Source organism: Sapajus apella, unplaced genomic scaffold (assembly GCF_009761245.1).
Source record: "Sapajus apella isolate SASKATOON/1434 unplaced genomic scaffold, GSC_monkey_1.0 scaffold24, whole genome shotgun sequence".
NCBI lineage: Eukaryota > Metazoa > Chordata > Mammalia > Primates > Cebidae > Sapajus > Sapajus apella.
The window spans coordinates 7,471,983-7,493,820 of record NW_022436964.1 but is presented as its reverse complement, the minus strand read 5'-3'; the positions used below and the strand labels follow the sequence as shown (position 1 = coordinate 7,493,820).

Below are 21,838 nucleotides of genomic sequence, written 5' to 3'. Positions count from 1 at the left end.
CCCTCTCCCCCTCCTCCTCCCTCTCCCCCTCCTCCTCCCTCTCCCCCCCTCCTCCTCCCTCTCCCCCCCCTCCTCCTCCCTCTCCCCCTCCTCCTCCTTCCCTCTTCCTCCTCCCTCTTCCCCTCCTCCTCCTTCCTCTCCTCTTTCTCCTTCCTGTCCCCCTTCTCCTCCTTCTTCTAAGGCAGATAGTCTTTCTAAGAACATGGCCCAGATAATGCTCCTTTACTTTTGTGTTAGTTTCAAATACATGTTCTCTCTTCTCCGATTTTCTCTCAATGATTAAACGTCACCATATCTGCCGATTCTCTGACAGAAGATTCTTTCTTTTTTCCTTTTTGCCTCTATGCCAGCACCATCCTCTGGCCTGAGGAGCAAGAATGAAAGTGCATAGATGTCTCCCCGGAGGCAGCCGAACTGAGCATCTGGAATCAATTACTCAGGGCTGGTGTGGCGCTCATCCTGGGAGTCAATGGCCAGTGCTGGGCAGGTGGAGGAAGGGAGTACAGGGTCCTCTCAAAAGATGAGAGTAGAGTGAAAATGTCTAAGTCACTTTTCTTCAACAATTAAAAGTTACTAGTAGCTGAGTGAAGTGGTGCATGCCTGTAGTCCCAGCTACTGGGGACACCAAGTTCCTGGGAAGATTGCTTGAGGCCAGGAGTTCAAGGCCAGCCTGGGCAACATGGTGAGACACCCCTCCTCCACCTCTAAAATAATGATTATTAACTATTAGTTTATCTCTTTAAAATGCTGTAGAAGTAACTTTTCTTTTCTTTCTTTTTTTTTTTTTTTTTGAGACAGAGTTTCACTCTGTCGCCCAGGCTGCAGTGCAGTAGCACGATCTCGGCTCACTGCAACATTTGCCTCCCAGGTTCAAGGGGTTCTCCTGCTTCAGCCTCCCAAGTAGCTGGGATTACAGGCGTGAGCCACAACACCCAGCTAATCTTTGTACTTTTAGTAGAGACGAGGTTTCACCATGTTGACCAGGCTGGTCTCGAACTCCTGACCTCAAGTGATCCACCCACCTTGGCCTCCTAAAGTGCTTGGATTACAGGTGTGAGCCACTGTGCCTGGCCTGTGCAAGTAACTTCTAAGAAATGTGTATTTTTTCATAAATATACTATTATTGTATAGATTTGTATTGAATAGGTTGTATCACATTGTACAGATTGTATTAGTACAGGTGTGTGTGTGTGTGTGTGTGTGTGTGTGTGTGTATGTGTGTATGTCTATGTGTCTATGTCTATATCTCTCTCCACAAAATCTCCCACTGTGGGCCTTTGTGGCAAATTCATATTATGTTAGGGTTCCAGGTGCTAATCTTAAACCTCAACCATCAGCTGCAGTTGGGAGTCCAAGGCCGAGTGTTTACTAGCCTCATTTATGACCTATTGATCATCCCATTTTCATTGTCCTTGACAATGAAAGCCATCTGCTGATCCTCACTGTCTTAGCTGAGATTTTCCCCGAAGTAGATCCTGTATAAGGAGTTTAGGCACAGGGAGTTTGAGAAGTGATGCCATAAAGCACTGCGCGAGAGAGTACACAAGTGAGACCACGGGGGAGAAAAGCCGATAAAGGGTATATTCGTGACTGAGTTCCAGTGACAGCAGCTGGGGCCGAATTCTGCTCTGGGGGACCTAGAGAGACTTGTAGGACGAACCTCAGGTTTACCTACTGAGGGCCAACAGCCAAAGCCTGCATCCACGGACTCCTGTCCCTCGCCCATCATGTCACTCTTGAGGCATCAACTCCTGGTTTTTGGCTGGTAGCCAGAGAATGCTAGAAGGGTGCAGGGGTCTCCTGCCCTGAACTGCCTGCAGCAACCCCCTGGGTGGACCAGTGGATATGGAATGTGCAGCGAGGCACCTCCAGCAGGTTGAAGAGTAAATGACACAAGGACAATCCCCAAACTCTATTTGTTTGAGTTTGTAGTTCTGTATAAGCTGTGTGGTAGGTGCCTGGTGTTCTGGCAGTTCATCATCTGTACTAGGTAGTAAGCAATCTACACCACAAAGAAGACTTACTTCAGGAATGGAAATGGTAACATCTACAGGAAGTGTGTGCCTGATATGTGGCTTTGTAATGAGACAGACGTTTCATCCAGCTTTTGTACCTGATCTGAGACTCAGTTCCTGTCTGCTGGAAATACATCCCTTCATTGCTCAGAGACAATGAAGCCCCAGTCTAAGTTCCACTGTCCTTTAACATTTTTTTTTAAATGTGCCATAATTAGGTATTCTTTCCTAGATTAAGGTGGAGTTTTGAAAAGTCAGCACCTAGAAAGAGTGGTGAGAGAATAGTTTTTAAAAAAGAAATATGAGCTGTGGATTTTATGATACTTTTAGTCTTAATCATGTCAATATGAATAATTACCTTCCATGAGATAAAATGCTTATAGTAACCATAGGGATAAGCAAGCCTCACTGTTTAGATGTGCAGATATTTGTGTGCATATATCAGCATCAACAAGATAAAACCATTTTGAGATTTATTTTACATGTGTACCCATATATGTGTAGAGGTTACGTTTTTAAAAATATTAGGATTGACTTTACCCAATTGACGTGAACATTGGTGTGGGCTTTTCCTCTTTGTTCAATGATTAAGTTGGGTTGGAGATGCGGAGACATTAAACACACGCGCGCGCGGCAAGTATTAGGTAAATCTGCTGCCCAAACGGATTGGAGTTTAAATATTTTATATTTCCGGCAGAGCTGCCACTTGTCAGAGCCCATCATGGGCAGGGGGCCAGTTTGCTTTTTGGTCATTAGCTCAAAATCACAGGGGAAGGAATGCATATTCTTCTGGTGCGGTAAGCAGGGGTGGCCTGTCCTGCTGACATTCTCCAAGTTTACAGAAAGGCATCACCTAAAGGACCTGAGGGTGGCATGCAGGGCACCCTGAGAGCCAGGTGTCAGCATCTTTTCTCAACTCTGATTTCAGTGACATCACATTGGTAGTTTCATATTGGGTGTGGTGGGAGACAAATCAGTGTCACAATTTTATAACTCCTGCCACGCCCCCTCTCGCTAACTATTTACCAGGGTACCACTGGAGTGGGCCTTTGCTAACCCACAGAAAGCAGCCTGGCCCCTTTTGCTAAGACTGTTGAGATTCCTAGAATATAACCATTGATGCTATAACCCCTGACATGGCACCTGTACCTCAGGCCTGTCTGGGGTGGCGTCCTGACAGCCAGGCAGGTGGTGCCAGGCAGGTGGTGCCAGGATTCCCAAAAGATACGCCCTTCTAGGTGAGACTTACCTCAGGGCAGACACACAGTCTTGTCAGTAGCTACATTAGCTTCCTGGCAGCTGGACAAAGTGTGGAATCTCCATTTGCAGACCTTGTTTTTAAGATGCTTTTAAGACCCAACATACAAGCATATGGAGCAAACTGGAAACAGATGGACAGTCAGTCCCCAGGGCCCTTTAAGCAGTCTATCTCTATGGGACAGGCCTCATCTTCTGAGCTGCAAAAACTTCTCCTCTAGGGTTACAAGAGGCATGAACCCTGGGAGTCCTGCCTTCCAGCTCTCTGTTAACATGGTTCAGTGTGATTACTCTTAAAGAGGATAAGTTGCCTTATTTTATCCACAGGCTTATGAGACAGAAAAATATCCTGGTCTTTGCATTATTGAGGAAAACAGGAAGAGAGAAAAATCAACAGAGATCAAATTTCAAGTCTTGAGGCATAAATAAGAATTCAAAGGGAAAATAATCTTTTCAGTACTTACGCATCTTATCTTCAGTACTTATGCATCTTAGATTTTAAAGAGACCTACATTTTATAACCAGAGTCTTGTTTTGCAGGAACTTATGGGACTCCCTTAAAATGGACTGGGTATAGGTCTTTACCCAATAGCTGGACCCATGTTTTAGTTAGCCATGGCAATGAAACAAAAAAAATGATGATAATGCATAATTTAAAACAAATCAGCCAGAAAGCCACTCCTAATCACTGCCTTTCACTCTCCACCCCTGACCAAATTTCAATAAGGCTTTAAATATGGAGAAACTCGTATGATAATCATTTGAAATTAGACAAGAGAAAAGCAAGGAACTGGCTAGTTTACCCTCTGCAGTTGCTCTGCACACATTATCCAGTGTACCTGGTTGTTCCTTAGCATCAAGCTCCACCTTTCTGCTATGGTTTGTCTCTCAAGAGGCAGCACTCAGGGTATCACAGTCTGAGAGACAAATGTGAGCAGGTGGGAAAAATGGGGAGTAAAGCAGAGACGCTTTCGAGCCAACTATTTTGTTATTGCTTCCAGAAAGGACAGAAAACAATCTGACAGCGTGGGCTTGCTCTATGAGCCAGGAAGTCAAGTTAAAATATTTGGCCTAATGAGTTTTCAGCGAGTTTGGGTTTTTTTCCTCTGGGTGGGGGTCTCTGGGATGATGATACAGATAGATCTTGGTCGTAAAGGGGTCAAGCTTAGGTCAGAAGGCCAGAGAGGGGAACGCGCGTGTGTAGCTTAAGACTCCAGTGTGTCTGTGGAAATAAGGGTGGGAACTGTCACTCCAGGGCTGTGCTGGATGACAGTCAGTGCCATGCCATTCCCTGAACAGTGAAACAGAAAGAGAGGACACCATCTACTGGAAATGGTCTCTAAGTCACACAAGGAGTGCTGAAGGCCTTTAAGCAAAAATGACACTCTCATCTCTAAGTATTTAGAGGGGACATATTCTGAAAAACAAAAATCCATATGCAAGGGCTGGCTGCCAGTTGGAAGGACTTACAAGTAACAAGAACAGGTTTTGCTTTTGCTGTGGTTTGAAGTCCCCACAAAAGCACCTGTTTTCCAGAAAGCCACTTGCCACCATTAGCTCCACTTAATAAAACTCCCAGAAGCAGCTGATTTTTAGCTGACCTCAAAAGCCTAGATGTGTGTTTCTAAAAATCACAGAGGACACCTGTGCCAGGTCATTTTTCCCATGTGTAGTCTACCCACTCACTGCCAGTGTTCAAATGAGCAAAACTCTTAAGCCAGCCATTGGCCTGAACCCAGTGGGCTATCCAGCAAACCAGGGCAGATGTGTGGATTTTTTAGTGATAGAAGACTGCCTCAGATTGAAGATTGCTGGCTCCTTTCAAATCTTTACTGGGCAGTTATTTAAATTTTTAAACAGTTTATTATAATCTAAGGCAAGTTTTTTAAAAGGGAAAATTTGATAAATGTTACCAATATGTATATTTCCACTAAAGGAGGCTGTTACATTTATTATACACAGAAGGGAAAAGGTATTTGGTGTTTCTTTCTGGAAACCACTAAACTTGTTTACTTTGGAATGTGCATGTGCACAACAAGGTGTGTTAAGGAAGGAAAGATGGATTTCAATACTCCTGCTAATACGAAGCATTCTGAGAGGCTCGGGCAACTTTAACGGAAGCAAAACTCAAGAATGAAGAATACTATGGTACAAAATTATGGCCAAAAATACTGTATTTTTAACCAGCAAGATCATTGGGGCATTATTATACAACATTAGGTGTTTTTTGCAAAACTAGTTCCCATCCCCAAACAATAGACAATACATGCATTTGAATGACATTTTAAGAACAGTAAATATGATTCTTTTAAATACTGCAAGTTAAAAATGTTTTCTGACAAAACTCCCTAAATACATAGGTCTAGTAGGGGTTTCCAACATGATGATAGGTGAGGAATCCGGCAAGGAGTTGCATTTAGAGAATTCTTTGAGGAAAAGAAATCCACCCAAAATGTGTTTGTTTCAAAGTAACCTGGACAAAGTTACATAGTAGTATTCCAGCTTTCTTTCCTGAACTTAAAAATGTTCTACCGATGAATACCTTTCTGTTTTTCTGTCTACCAAAAGCTTACATAAAAGTCAGCATTTCTTTATCCAAGATCCAATTTTACCCAATAGATGTATTCATAACATGTAAATGTCATTTGCTATTGGGTTGGAATCATACAGGGGAAAATGGAGGACACAGGGTAGATAAGGGAGGCAAGTAGGAAATTAATATTTGAGCACCTACTATGTGCTAGGTGTGTATTCATACTTTGAACATATGATTCTAGAGGCAAGAGTGTTATTCAAAGGGCAGTGATCATTGGGAAGACAGCAGGAAATGGCTATTTTGTGAGAAAAACAAATGACAAGTTTAGACTCTGTACTAAGTTATCTACTAAACAGCAGGTGTCTGGCTCCAAAAATCTCTAGCTAATCATAAACAACTAAGCCATTTCTTTTCCTAATTTGATGGAACCAAAATGAAATCCCAAAGACACAGTTACCAGGACAGATCTATTAACGCTACATATGCTGGAAATACGTAGATAGATAAACATACAGTATTACTAGTTTTAATTTTTGTGTGTATTTCTAACCAAAGAGATCTCTTTGGAAGAAAATATTAATGTATACCAAGCACACCTTATTTGTATCAATTTATGTTGATTCCCAATTAAGTGGTTTTAAACCCTTATTTAATTTGAATAAGAGCAGCAATATACATTACAATATTTGGGTACACTTTATTTTTATATGGGTTAACATTCTGCTATATTTCATTTCATTCGTTCTTTTTGATAAACTGAAAACAAAGGGAAATCAAGGATAATCGGTAGGTGATTTGAGGGAAATTTCCAACCAATATGTAAGTCTTGCAGTATTTCATTATACAGCCCTTTCTTCCCATTATTTATTTATTTTTTTTGCAAATAAGTCATTTTGACCCAAATCCAGCATAAATAGCTTTTCACCAAATCCTAACTTAAGACAACTAAAATTTACAATCATGTGGCAGTATAAATTTTAAAATTACAGTTCGTACACTTTGACAATCAAGATAGTCTGAAGTACAAAAAAGTAAATTGCCCTTTAGCTGAATTACCTTTTTAAAATAGGCCTGCTAGTTAATCTACCAAAAAAAAAAAATACAAGTTTCACATGTTCTTCAAATTCCTTTTATAGTTGTCATCTGCTAGTAAACAACATATGCAGGTTCCTAAGATTTTTTTTCCAGTCTATACATGACATTCAACAGAGCTCTTTATATGGAAATGTCAAAAACAAAAACCAAAACTTCTAGATTTATTTACTTTTGAATGGGTGTGTTATTTCCCTTTGTTTCAGATATGAGGCACAAACTTCTGAATTTAAGCTCTGTAAGGCATAGTAGAAACTTCCAATTTACAAATAAGGAATCCTCTGGGGGGTTGGAACTGCCATGTCACGCAAAAAGGGAAAAATCATCTGTAAACTGGTACACTGCAATGTGTTAAGTGAGTCATGAAATGGCTGCTTGCCTTGGTATGCTGAAGAAAGGTTTCTGTGTTTTATGTTTTTGTTTTTGAATAAGACATGCCCAAGTCACCATAAAACTTACCACAGGCCTCCAATACCTAAGCATCAACAATAGGAGGCCAGTGGCACACGCTTATAACGCTTGCAATCACAATATAATATAAAGCATGAGTAAACTTTGTTTTTATACAAAACTGAAAAGAATCCCGTCCCGCCCCTAGCCCCTTCAATAAAACCCCAAAGAAACAAAAAAGAAAATCCTTTAGCTTCGATTGACTAGTGTGGCTACAATTAGGTTTCTATGCATCACTGCTGCTAGGGTGATCAATTTTTTCCTTTCCCGAGAGAAGGGATCTTGTCATGCACCCTATAGGAACAGTGAAGCCACAAACCTTAATTCTGCATAGCATATTCCATCCCAATTTCATAAAGACAAATATAACAATCTTTCCCTGTTTTGCTCAGCTTCTTCGAGCTTTGAGATCAGGTTTAATTGACTACATCTACTATAGCTCTATTAAATAGAATATCTTGATTCCCTAAAACTGTAACACTTATGATCTTGTGAAGAGGTTTTCTCTATACACACTGTAGGCCTTCAGATGGTGTTGTTTACTTTTTCTTTCTTTTTTTTTTTCTTTTTTTTTTTTTCTTTTTTTTTGCTGCACCAAATTTAAGAACGCCCTTTCAGGCAAGCAGTGGTCTCTAGCTGTTAAAACATTTCCTTAGTGGATCACTATAGCTTCTAAAACTGCCTTTCTAGTAAAGGCCATCAGAGAGGTAATACTAAACTGTGCATTTGCCAAATAAGAATATGAATTGTATAAAAGCTCATATTCCAATCCTAGATCAAATGGCAAAGGTTCTACAAAGTTGGTTTCCATGTTTGTATAAAAGCTCCGACTGATTTTACGTATTTTGCTATGAAATTACCTTTGGGTCTTATAATCAGTATACCTCTACTCAGGAATGTGCAAATGATTTTATACAGCACGATGCTAGTACCGCTCTGTACGACAGTAAGGTTTTTTTTCTTCTTTTCTAAATGGAAAGAAAATATCCCTAGTCAGAAATAAACTGACAAATTTACATTCTCCTCTCTTAAAAAAGTAAATAAAATAACATTATTCAAAATGTGAATTAGCTATAGACATACAATACAATTACATAGATACATATCAATACAGCACATTCAATCTGCCAAAAAATTAATGATTACAAAGCCAGTATGGATGCTGCAATCTCAAGAGATGTATGTACAATGATTAGAGCATTTGTAATTGCACTATACCTACAGGCAGTCTGTTTGTTAAATTACAGGTGCTTTCTGAGCAAGGGGGAAAAAAAAAGTAACCTGTGTTGTTTGAAGCTAAGAGAATCAAGAATGAGAACATTTCATTACTGTTTGGTGGCTTTGGTACTTAAATAACAGGCCGTTAATTTTCTCCCTCCCCCTTTGTTCCCAAAGAATGATTTACATGGAAGTTTAGACTAGTGCCAAATACCACTATAGTTAAAATGAGACCCGTATCAAGGCCTAACTCTAACGTCCCAGCAGCTTTAAACAATCATGATTTATTTTCTTAAATCAAATTTCAACTGAAGCTGCTTGACAGAAGCTCCTCAGTATATGTGCTGTATTTTTTTTTTTGCATTTGTTGAAAAATTGCACATATAGAATTTCAAACATTTCTCCTAATAGGTTCAGTTACACAAATACATGTTCTATAGAACACTGAGAGGTTACTTTTAAGTCCACAAATCTTTAAGTTCAACCTAACCAGTTACCAGTTCAAGAAGATCTTGAAACGTGGTAAATGAGAAGAAACTTGAGATTTGGGAAATTAAAGGTGTTAGAACAGTACTATCAACCAGTGTTCCTGGCAGACTTAACTGAACTTAAGGAACCATTGAGAGTGAAACTGGTTTCAGATAAAGAGACATAAACAGATTTCCTGTTAAACCACACAGGATACTTTTCTACATTGCCAGTTTGGACACTGAACATGGGACATGAACATTAACAATGTCATCTTAAAGGCAAAGAAAAGAATGGACCGTAAGAATCGAATTTACAGTTACCAACTGTTTGGCAACTGGCTTTTCTGGTTCATTCTCAGCCACTCATTTTAGGCTTCACAGTCTTACTCTCTTACATTTTAAGATACCAGCTTTTATTTTTTAAGTTCTTCCTATTCATTTTATTTGACTAAAAACCAGCTTTGGCAACACATACCCATAATAAAAGTCATTTTAAAATTGTGGCCCAAACACTAAGGAAAAAAGAGAAAGGAAAAGCTTGAACCAAAAAAAAAAAAAAAATTTTAAGGACAACCTATAAAAAGGTTCTGGGTAGCAGCCGTTAGGGTAATGTAGTGTCTGTTGGCATCTTTTTTGGCATCTGCAATTGAAAGAGAGGGTGGAAAAAAAAAGCAAAGAAGGGTGGAAAGACAATGGCACGTGGCATTTCAAAAGAAAGGACTCCTGTGTGTCTTTGACCCTGCCTTCTGTACATTTCTCTGAGCAATCAAGCTATGGCTGAAGGTAAAAATCTAAAAGAAATGACACTTAACTGTTAGATGGGCATTCATTGTCCCAGTCCAAAGTGAGACAAGACAGTATATTCTATTAAAAAAGAAACTATGTGTGTATCCAGAGCAATACATTTAAAACCACAGTATTAATACATATAATCCTTCAGCAAAAACTACAAACTTAAATTAAGCTGATGATGGCTTAAATCGAATGATGTGTCCTGACTGTATCATTTGAGAGAAAAACTTGACCAAGAATGGAACGAGGATAGAGGCCGTTTTAACCTGGGAAAAAAAATCAGGGAGGTATGGATTAGAAGAAAAAAAAAAGGGAATCAGCTTTGTTTTGCTCCATAGAAAAGAAAAAGAGAGAGAGAGAAAGAAACAAGTCTTGTCTTTGTGAGTGCATGACTGAGGATTTAAAATACATTGAGTCACAAGATTTTGCCTAAAAAAAAGATAGAGAGGAAATGAGCTGGGACTGTACTTCAGCATCCTCTGTTTTTCCTCTGAATAGTTTAAATAAAATCATAATATTTACTACAAACTCTGTGGACACACTCACACAGAGTCCAGGACGGCAATAAATTAGTATTATGCAAATTGTTTTCCACAGAAATACAGTCCCTCTTGTGTATCTTCAATAGCCCACCAGGGACGGGCAGGGCGGGTGTCTAGGAGGCACAATTAGACCAGATTGTACTCCTTCAGGTTCAACTGGAGGATGGTGTCCTTGACGGCAGCAAAGACAAAGCGGATATTCTCGGTGTCTGTGGCGCACGTGAAGTGGGAGTAGATAATTTTGTCACTGTCTGGGTTCAGGTCCACGAACATCTTCAGGATGAATTCTCGGGCTGCCTGGGCATCTCTCTGGGGTCCTTTTGGCCAAGAGACAAGAGGGACACTTTGTTACCTAATCTGCTAATGCATTCAATTATCATTTGTTCAATAAATATTTATTACGTCATTGCTCATGAAGCCTACATCTGCATTGCAGATTTGATCTGTTATAATGATTTTCCCTAACACTAGTATGTCTGACCGACCATCTGTCCATCCATCCATCCACACATTCACAAAATGTGGATAGGTGAAAGCAGACAGATGACTTGAACACCAAGGCTTTTATTTCTTAGCTTGGCCTTCACTCTGATTCCCTGAATGGAAGCCACCATGTGGGCTCTTCATGAGGGGAGTGATAGCTTACTTCTGTTCAACTGAGTTAATTATGTTGGTTTCAGCTATATAAATATGCACAAAGACACAGCTGCCTTGGGCTCTCCTGTCAATCTGCCCTCGAAACAACCCAACATTATGGATCATTTTCCATCTTCCAGACTGACCTCTCTCTTAGAATAGAACTCCTGTTTGTAAGGTCAGGTCTGTCTACAATGGGCCTTTGCAGTCTCACTTCCATAGACTTCTGGTATTTGTGAGCACACTACATTTGTGTAGCATTCAGTTCATGTGTGATGACAGAACAATTGGTTTATGTGTGTGTGTGTGTGTGTGTGTATATATATATATATATATTTTTTTTTTTTTTAAATTGAGTCTTATTCTGTGGCCCAGGCTGGAGAGGAGTGATGAGATCTCAGCTCACTGCAGCCTCTGCCTCCCAGGTTCAAGCAATTCTCCTGCAGCCTCCCAAGCAGCTGGGATTACATGTGCCTGCCATCATACCAGCTAATTTTGGTATTTTTAGTAGAGATGGGTTTTGACATGTTGGCCAGGTTTGTCTCGAACTCCTAATCTCAGGTGATTCACCCACTTTGGCCTCCCAAAGTGCTGGGATTTACAGCCATGAGCCACACGTCTGGCCTATATTTTCTTATGCTGATTTAAGGAGTCTCTTGGCAGGGTGCGGTGGCTCACACCTGTAATCCTAGCACTTTAGGAGGCTGAGGTGGGCGGATCACGAGTTCAAGAGCAGCCTCGACAACAGAGGGAAACCCATCTTTACTAAACCTATAAAAATTAGCCGGGCACTGTGGCACATGCCTGTAGTCTCAACTATAAGGCTGAGGCAGAAGAATCGTTTGAACCGGGGAGGCAGAGGTTGCAGTGAGCCAAGACCATGCCACTACACTCCAGCCTGGGTGACAGAGTGATCTCAAAAAAAAAAAAAAAAAAAATCTCTTGTGTACCAAGAATTCCCCTAGATGCTTTGAAAAAGGACTGTGATATATCTAGCAAGATAAACTAAAAATGTAACTTTGCAGTGGGTTCTTAGATATGACACCACAGCACAGGTCGTATTTTTCATAAAAGGAAAAATAAATTGGACTTCATCAAAATTAAAAACTTTTGTGTATCCAAGGACTTTTTTTTTTTTTTTTGAGACAGGGTCTTGCTCTGCTGGGACCCAGGCTACAGTGTAGTAGCATGATCATGGCTCACTGCAGCCTCAACCCTCTGGGCTCAAGTGATCCTCTTGCCTTAGTCTCCTGAGTAGCTGGAGCTGTAAGTAAGTGCCTCCATGCCTAATTTTCAAATTTTTGGTAAGGATGCTGTCTATGTCATCCAGACTGGTCTTTGAACTTCTGGCTTTAAGCAATCCTCCCACCTCAGCCTCTCAAAAAGTGCTGGGATTGCAGGCATGAGCCACCACACCTGGCCAAGGCCATTATTAAGAAAGTGGAAACCCAACACATAGAATGGGAGCAAATATTTGCAAATCATGTCATCTGATAAGGGTTTAGTAACCAGAATATAAAGAGCTCCTACAATTCAATAACAACCCAATTTAAAAATTGGCAAAAGACTTGAACAGACATTTCTCTAAAGAAGGACATACAAATGGTCAATAAGCACAGGAAAAGATGTTCAACACTGGTAATCATTTAGGAAAATGCAAATCAAAACCATAATGAGATACCTCTTCACAACTACTAGAATGGCTATAGAAAGTGTGAAATAACAAGGGCTGCGGAGAATGTGGAGAGATTTGAACTCTTGTGCACTGTTTGTGGGAATGTACAAATGTGCAGCTCCTGTGAAAACAGTTCGGTGATTCCTCATAAAGCTAAACATAGATTAACCATAAGACCGACCCAGCTAATCTACTCCAGTGTATACAGCCAAAGGAACTGAGAGCAGGGGCTCTGACAGACACTTGATCTTAGCCAAAAGGGCAAGAAGCAATGTACATCAATTTTAATAGCAGCATTGTTAACAACAGCCAAAAGGTGAACACAATCTAACTATCCATCAACAAACAGAGTAACAAACAGAGCCAAACAATATTAGAATATCAGAAACAGAATATTATTCAGTCATAAAAAGAGTAAAGCTCTGATAGATGCTGTAATATGCATGAGCTGTGAAAACATTATACTAAATAAGCCCAACATAAAATAACAAATATTGTATACTTGCACACATATGAGGTACTTAGACTAGGTAAATTTACAAAGACAGAAAGTAGATTAGAGGTTCCCAAGGGTTAGAGGGAGGAAGGAAATGGGGTGTTGTTGCTTAAATAAGGTGGTGAAAACATTTTGAAAATACTGGTGATGGCTGCACAGTATTGTGAGTGTAATTAATGCCAGTGAATTGTGCATTTAAAAATGTAAATATGGCAAATTTTGTATTTTATCATAATTTAAAAAATTAATAATGTAATATATCAAAACCCACCAAGTTGTACAATTTAAGTGAATTACATGGTATGTAAATAATCTCAAAGATGTTTTAAAAGTGTATTTAATAGGTCCTGATACATATAGTAATTTAAAACTTATTACAAATTAATAACATCAAAACACCATCACCTTTCAAGTCTTTCAAGTATTGGACACCTACCATATATTTGTCTTTGTGTTACTTTATATATGCATTTCCTCCCATTTTTTCGAGTTAAGTGTATAAGAAACTTTTTTTTTTTTTTTTTTTTTTTTTGGAGATGCGAAGTCTAGCTCTGTTGCCCAGGCTGGAGTGCAGTGGTGTAATCTCGGCTCAATGCAACCTCTCCCTCCCGGGTTCAAGTGATTCTCCTGCTTCAGCCTCCTGAGTAGCTGGGGCTACAGGCGCCAGTCAACCATGCCCGGCTAATTTTTGTATTTTTAGTAGGCACGGGGTTTCACCATATTGGCCAGGCTGGTCTTGAATTCCTGGCCTCAAGGGATCTGCCCACCTCGGCTCCCAAAGTGCTGAGATTACAGGCATCAGCCACCGCACCTGGCAGGTTTTTTCTATCAATATTCTTGTTACCTGCTAGTAGGGATAAAGAGATCTTGGAGGGCTGGGCGTGGTGGCTCAAGCCTGTAATCCCAGCACTGTGGGAGGCCGAGGCGGGTGGATCATGAGGTCAAGAGATCGAGACCATCCTGGTCAACATGGTGAAACCCCGTCTCTACTAAAAATACAAAACATTAGCTGGGCATGGTGGCGCGTGCCTGTAATCCCAGCTACTCAGGAGGCTGGGGCAGGAGAACTGCCTGAACCCGGGAGGCGGAGGTTGCAGTGAGCCGAGATCGCGCCATTGCACTCCAGCCTGGGTAACAAGAGCGAAACTCCGTCTCAAAAAAAAAAAAAAAAAAAAAAGAGAGCTCTTGGCGAACCCTATCGAGGGCTTGACTACCATTTCTAACAAACTCCCTGAGTTTCAGACAGCTGACTTGAATGATTCTCAAACCAACGTGTTTATGAATTGCAGATTACTCCTATAAATCTTGTATCTGATAATGCCAGAAGTTGGGAGGAAAGAGTTATGAAAACAGATTATCCTCATTTGTACAATTAAAAAAAGTAATGTTTGAATTTTTGATGTAGGTGCCCAGAATTCAATTTTTTTAAATGACTAAGATGGCTGGAATCATATTTAACAGATAAAAAAGTACAACTAAAAACAGTATGTAAAATATACAGGCAAATATATATATAATGAATGTTCCATCTTTTTCAATGTACTGTTAACTTATTAATTCCAGAGAAGTAATAAAAAATATTTGAAACCAGAAACTAAAAGATGCCAGAGCTGGAGAAGTCTCTTATTTCATAAAAAGAACATTATATTTCTGGCTTATGAATGAACTTCTATATGATTTTGTACTTACTCTATTTGGGAAAGAAGGGACTATAACTTTTTTTTTTTTATTTACCCTACAGAATATAAGAACTAGATCCAAGTTCACTAAAGTGCACTTGAAAGGTGTTATATTTTTAAACATAAATTGTTATTTGAATAAACATACACTACAAAGAAATCATTACAGCCATCACAGCAGGAGCAGAATTCCAGTCTCTATGAACAATCTTGCAATTCAAGTCCATGTGTAAATGGTAATTTCCTTTCTTGAAGAGAAATACAGAAATGGTATTCATTATGATTAAGACCTTGTAAGAACAGAAATGTGGAAGTGTGAAATTTATAATACTATAAACATGCTTATTACAGAAATATCACTGCAGAGTGGGCCTCAATTTTTTCAGTCTTTGCTCATCTTACAAGGGCTTGGAGTTTCATGTAATGACAGCTACACTGGCTTTGTAAGTAACAAAATCAGTGTCTTTTTTTCTTTTTCCATGGCCAAGTTTCTCTGTGTATTATGTGTACAATGGGGTAACAGAAAAAGAAAATCTTCAGATTTAAAGATATTCACAATGGGCACATGTTGGAAGGAAAATGCTTGTAGTGGTGGAGAATCTGGGGAAATTATTGGAGAAAGGAGGTATGTGAAGAGATTAGGAAGATAGTACGGACTTCAAAAAAAAAAAAAAAAAAAAAAAAAAAACAGCACTGCACACAGTGATCACAGACTAAGTCTTTTATGGCAGAAAAATCAGTCACTGGGAAGTGTGTCTAGGTCTGCTGCATCTGAGAAGCTTGAATGAACCCCTCAGAGGAGTTCAGCTCCATGGGCACCATGCTCTATCTGTTCTGCATGCTCCATTATGTAAGCACATCATGAAAATATGTCGGCCCACAAGATGGGGTGTTGTTATGTATGGTGTGGCAATTTCTCACACGCTGATTCTTACCAAGTTTCAAGAAAAGAATGTGTGTGTGTGTGTGTGAGGCAAGTGTGTTTAGATCTAAGCCAGATGCCTCATGCCTACTGTATTCAGGTAGATGTGTTTGAAGCCTGTTGATGCGGGAAAGCAAGTTAACTACACACACATTCACCTCATTCCATAGTTTCCTGAGCAACACTGAGAAGTGCAGTCTCAGGCACTGATGATTTGTGTCCAGGCTAGTGCAAATTAAACGGAGTGAAAGAGAAAACACTGTTTAGACTGAGAAAGTGTTTTTAAAAGAACAGTAAAGCACAAAGGAAAATGTACTTGAAGAAAGGCTATGAACACACTGCTAACAAAAAAAGGATACCATTAGTAACATCTGGTAACATCCCCAAATGTTTATATTTTCAATTCACCAACCTTCAGCATCTTGTATGTATTTGAGAAGGGAACTTCAATTCATTTAACATGTTATAGTTCCCCTTCACAAGCCAGCACTGTACCACATCGATGTGGGATGAAAAGATGACTAAACCTCCAAACTTGATGTGTTTGTATCATCATAGAAAGCTATGAAGCTAAATTTAATCTTGGTTTTTAAAGTAATTACTTTTCTGAGGGAGCTTTTAGGAAGTACAAAAACACTGGAACTGATATCCATCCTGGATATCATATGTTGATATCCATATGTAATTTTAAAAATAGTCTCTTCGCTTGTTGTTACATCACTGCTAGGGTAGAGACTTTTGGGTTTCTGCTATGTGATCTACATATGACTCCATTCATGTCTTTTTCGACCAGGATAAACTAAGTAGCTAAATAAATTTGTCTTGAGGCAACGAAGCCGGTAAGTGGCAAAGTGGAACTTTTCAGATCTTGTGCTCTTAACTACTATGTAGAACATGGCTTGGCAAATTTTCTCTATAAAGGGCTAGAGAGTGTTTTAGGCTTTGCAACTATTCTATCTCTGTCACAATTACCCAGTTCTGCTGTTGTGGTATGAAAGCAGCTATAGACAGTGTATAATGAATGGGTGTGGCTATATCTTGATAAAACTTTATTCATAAAGGCAGGTAGTGGGCCATAGGGGAAGATGTGATTATCTTGCCAAATAAAGTTTTGTTTTTTTTTTTTGTTTTTGAGACAGGGTTTCACCCCTATGATGCAGGTGGGAGTACAGTGGCATGATCATGGCTCATTGCAGCCTTGACCTCCTGCCTCATTTTTTGTATAAAGAGGTCTTTTTACATTGCCCAGGCTGGGCTTGAACTCCTGTGCTCAAGTGATCCTCTCACTTTCGTCTCCCAAAGTGTTGGGACTACAGGTGTGAATAACCACACCTGGTCACATCAGCTCTTCTAGGGCAGTAGTTGTGACTCTTACTTGTTTAATAGAGTGGCTGCATTTTGTTACGAATCACCAAGTGTTTCTCAGAATGGGTTGGGTATCTAGTTGTCCAGGATTTCAGTCTAGTTGGGGAGGGCAAGATCCTTTTCTAAGGACAAAGCAAATAATGCAAAGCTGTAGGGGTAGTAAAGAGAGTGCTATAAATTCTAAGTGCTGCACAAAGAGCTTAAAACTGGGTTACTATTACTAAGGATGGTGGGACTTCATTGGTCTATGAAGTTTTAAAAAAGGAAGTATTTCCTGAGTATTCACTATGTGTCCTATGTGTCAGGCATCATGCTAAATGTACACATATGTTACATACTACAGTATACAAAACAATCCCATGAGTTTGGTCCTAAAGCCCAGAAAAATCAAGTAACTTGATGGTAGTTCTACAAACAGGAAGTGTCAGAACTGGGATCTGAACCTGGGTAGACTGATTTCAGTGGTGTGCTCTTGACTTCAAAATTGTGTTCTCTCCCCAGAGAAAGGAGAGGCAGAGGTGGACTGTAACCAGGTGAAACAGAGAGAGGGGACGATAACAGCTGACACATAATTGGTCAAAACTACTCGATTGTTCCTTTTTCTGATCTATTTCAAAGCAGATGAGTTTCTTTTTGTATGACTTTAAGTATTACTAAGGAATGAAATGTTTCATGTCATTAAAACACAGGGCAAACAATAATTTCTACTGTATCAGTCCCAACACGCAGGCTGCACAGGGCAAGGGCAATAACGGTATGCTGTAGAGTGCATTAACTCCCACACTGTTGTCTGGAGACAAAACCTATTCACTGAGCTGTTGCTGAGTACTGACTTACCATCATATTCTGGGAAGTAGTCAACTAGATGGGAGTACATGATTTTCTCCTCTAGAAGATCTTTCTTGTTTAAGAACAGAATCACCGAGGAGTTCTGGAACCAGGGATATGTGATAATTGTTCTAAAGAGAGCCTTGCTTTCCTCCATTCGGTTCTGAAAAAAAAAAAATCAGAAAAACAAGGAGTAAATACGTGATTAATTTGTGAACTGTGTTTATTTTGTAAGTCCAACCCATCTTTTATATACGTCCAGTTTTTGTAGCCCTGTGTTGGATTTGTCAGGATTTATACATGAATGATTCATGACACACATTGGCTGTTTTCATTATGCAAACTTTGAGGCTGACAAGCAGAAGACAGTAATAATAATACAAATTGGCTAAAATAGCTCTTATGGTTGAAAGAGAAAATAACTGAAAGCCTAGAAAATCATGTTGTGAATCTGGCACACTGTCATAAATTCCCACCAAAAACCATTCATTCATGACTAAACACTTGAGATCTGAACTAAGGACCAGATATCAGGCTTCATTTTGTATTTCTTCAGCTATATTTATTTGGGGCCTCACAATCAACTCTATTCTAAACAATCAAAACAGTCACTTCTTTGCCAAAAGCCTATCTATATTTCTAGATGTTTTCTAGAGTCATTACTCTACCTCCCCCCCACACCCTTTCTTTAGGAAAGAAAATGCTGTAAGATCATACATTTCCTGTTGATGAGTACATGCTTTCTCCCTATGTTTTGCTATACTATTAATACAGAATTGTGAAGATACACATAGTAATAACGTGGAGATAAAAATATATTTCTCACTTTCAGCATCTGTGAGTAAGTGTTCTCACCTGAAGCTACACTTTCAAGCCTACCTTGGTAACAGAAACCCTAAATGGATTCTCAAGGAAATTAGTCACCCTGCTACTATAAATGAAGATGCTATTTGAGGCTGTTCCTGAGTCAAATCATTCCTCTGAAAAAAACATACTTATCAGCCAAAAGCTACACGGCCTCCGAGCTTCTTTCGTCTCTCCTTACCATTCTTTCTCTCACAGACTCACCTCTCTAAATCATTCCCACGCTTGGATTACAGATGAAGGCAGCAGATTTGGCAATTCTCCTTTCCAGAGGAGATAAAAGCCATGATATATGAGTACACTTCATCCTGCACACACTTTCCAACCTTGCTTCTTAGTTCTCCATGTTATGACTGGGTTTGTAGCAATGGAGAGGGCTGCCTGGCATCGTACCCACCTTCACTACTAAGGGATGTCTTAAACCAGAGCATCCTAGTTCCCTGAGCTGGCTTGGTGCTGGGCTCTGATCCAGGCCCAAGTCACTTCGAGCTTCCCTCCCCTCATTTGTGGTAATCAGTTTAGCTAAGCATCTCAACTAGGCCAATTAACTTGAGGACTTTTGCTAGGAACTCTGGGACAGAGAACCTTGCCTTCATGAGGCGTGTAGAAGAGGAATCATGAAGCCTCAGGAGCTTTTAGCAGCCATCCTGAAAAGTGAGTGAAAAGGAAATCGGGCCCTGCTCACCTGGGTTTTAACCGCTTGCCCCAACCAGAGCTAAGCTTGGTCATGCCTTTGGATTTGTCAGGAATTTTTTCAGCTAGTTGGGGTTGTGTTTTTCTGGTTTTTATCATACAAAATACTTCCAGTTGGTAAACCTGAATGTATCCTCCCTCCAAACCTATACAAGGAAGTGAATGAGAATGATTGAACAGACTGGCCATGAACACCTTGTGCTCAGCTTTTGCCTGCCTGCGGTAGGATGCTCCCTGAATTTCACAGTTAAGAGTTACAAAGGCCATGTATTGCTCCTCTGCATAACCCTTGACTGGTGTTCTGGAAACCTCCAGGGAACTCAGCTTTTACCAACTACAATAATCTGGATCCTGAGTATTTCTTCCCATTTTCTTCTCTAAAGTGTGCCAATTCAAATCAAGTTGAAAAGGCACACTTTTCCAAAGCAGATCTTTCCAAACCAGGCAAAGTCCATTGTCCCCAATCTCGTCAACCTGTTAATTTTGTGCCTACAATTGCATAGACAATTAAAATTAATGAAATATATGGGCTGATACAATGAAAAATATCATGGCTCAAGAGACAGTGTTTATCTCACTGCATGTATTTCTCTTTTATATAAATCACATGCACAGACTTTAAACATATCTTTACTGTGTATAAGCATTTTACTGGTTCTCATAGCCAGTGATAAGATTTTAACCCTGGAAATAACGTTAAGAAATAATACAGCTTGAGATGTTATAGGCTGAGAGTTTCAGAGCTGAAGAAAAATAAAGGCCTTAATAAGAACTGAAATGATTTTTTAAAAATTTAAAGAAGGTTAATTAGATAGTGACATCCCTGATGGGAGAGTGAAGTTTTTGTTTGTTTTTCTCCTGTTACTTATAGCTAGAGAAATTCTAGAAAGTCATGCTGTGATCTTCAGAGGAGCCCCATCTAAAGGTATGTATGCCTGGGCATCAACCCAGCAAGTCTCCGTTAGAAAGCCTTAGTATATTTAGCATTCTTTGGAAAGGGGTGTGATGGGCGCCCAAGGGAAGGGGCCCTAGTTGAGCCTTTTCTGGCTAGGGACCTCCAAGGGGAAGTGACTAGACCATGGGCAGAGAGAGGGAAGGTGAGCCTGACTTTGCACTGGCATAGAAGTTACATCATGTCTCTCTGATTAACAATTTCCAGACTGGACTGGAGCCCCAGGCCCTAACAGAGTCTGCTGGGAGAGGGCCTTGTGCCACCCTGCAGGGTAGTGGCCAGGAGAGTGACTGAGCCCAGCACTGTGTTCCAGGGACAACTAGCTCAGGGTACTGGCTGTCTACACCCAGTGCTGCTGCACTGGGGCTGCTCTGAGGCAGGTCCCACTGAAGTTCACCCATGTTTGCAGTCTGTGGCTACTCAAGGACATATCTTCATTCACCAGGTGTCACGTGGACTGAAGTCTGCGTTTCTAGCTCAGGGGAAAGCTAAAATGGGCAGATGAGTGGCAGATGAGATCAGCTTTCAACCAGGCCTGCCAAATTGAATCTCTGAGGGGGGACTCCAGGAATCTGCTTCTCACAAGCCCTCCAGGTGATTTGAATGCACACTCAACTTTGTGAAGCACTGTTCTGAAGATGGGCTTCTTCAGCATTAGTGTCACTCACTAAGAATCACATGGGGGTCTTCTTAAAACAAGGCTTCCGCTTCAGCATGGGGTGGAGCCCAAGGGTCTGCATTTCTAACAAGACTGTACTTTGCTGGAAGGTGCACAAAGCTTGCTGAGCCCGGGACAATGAGTGAGGCGACGCTCTATCCCATTTTCATGATAAGAAGTGCAAGTTAACACGTAACAGCTGCACCTCTGATCCTGTGCAGACTTTTTTTTTCTTTCCCAATTAAGATTCTTTATGCTATGCTACATGATGTTTTCCACTCCATAGTAAAAATTCCTCATGCCTTTACTTTTCCTTTATAGGAGAACAGTTACAAACCAACATGCTCTGTATCAAAGCCCTGGACTAAATCCTAAATGGACTAAATGAGATTTTCACAATGACTCATAAGGTAGTGGAACGTGCAGAGTGTGAGGCATAATCCACTTTGTTCAGTAAAAATTGAAATCTATGAGGGAACAGCACGTCCCTGGAGACTTTATGGCACCTGCTTTGCAGTAATCTGCCAGAGCATGACGTTTCAAGAGGGATCAATGTACAAGCCATGTATATGACCCATAATAAAAAACAAGGAGGTTTTGTTGACTCTGAAGACAGGTTTAAAGGCAGTCTGGGGTTTGGTGCTAATCACGCTCTTATCTTGGGGCTTTTTTTCTTTTTTTTTTTTTTTTTTTTTTTT

General features: G+C 40.2%; 1 protein-coding gene across 1 annotated transcript in view; it reads right to left on the bottom strand.

Annotated features, from left to right (window-relative positions):
* Positions 1 to 5,428: 5,428 nt before the first annotated feature.
* GNAQ (G protein subunit alpha q) overlaps positions 5,429 to 21,838 on the bottom strand; it is a 323,586-nt gene continuing 307,176 nt past the window's right edge. Inside the window, exons 6-7 of the mRNA XM_032290657.1 lie at positions 17,983 to 18,136; positions 5,429 to 10,689 (exon numbers count right to left, since the gene is read on the bottom strand). Of these exons, the coding sequence (XP_032146548.1) occupies positions 10,499 to 10,689; positions 17,983 to 18,136 (345 nt within the window). The 3' untranslated portion in view covers positions 5,429 to 10,498. The remainder of the gene's footprint in view (positions 10,690 to 17,982; positions 18,137 to 21,838) is intronic.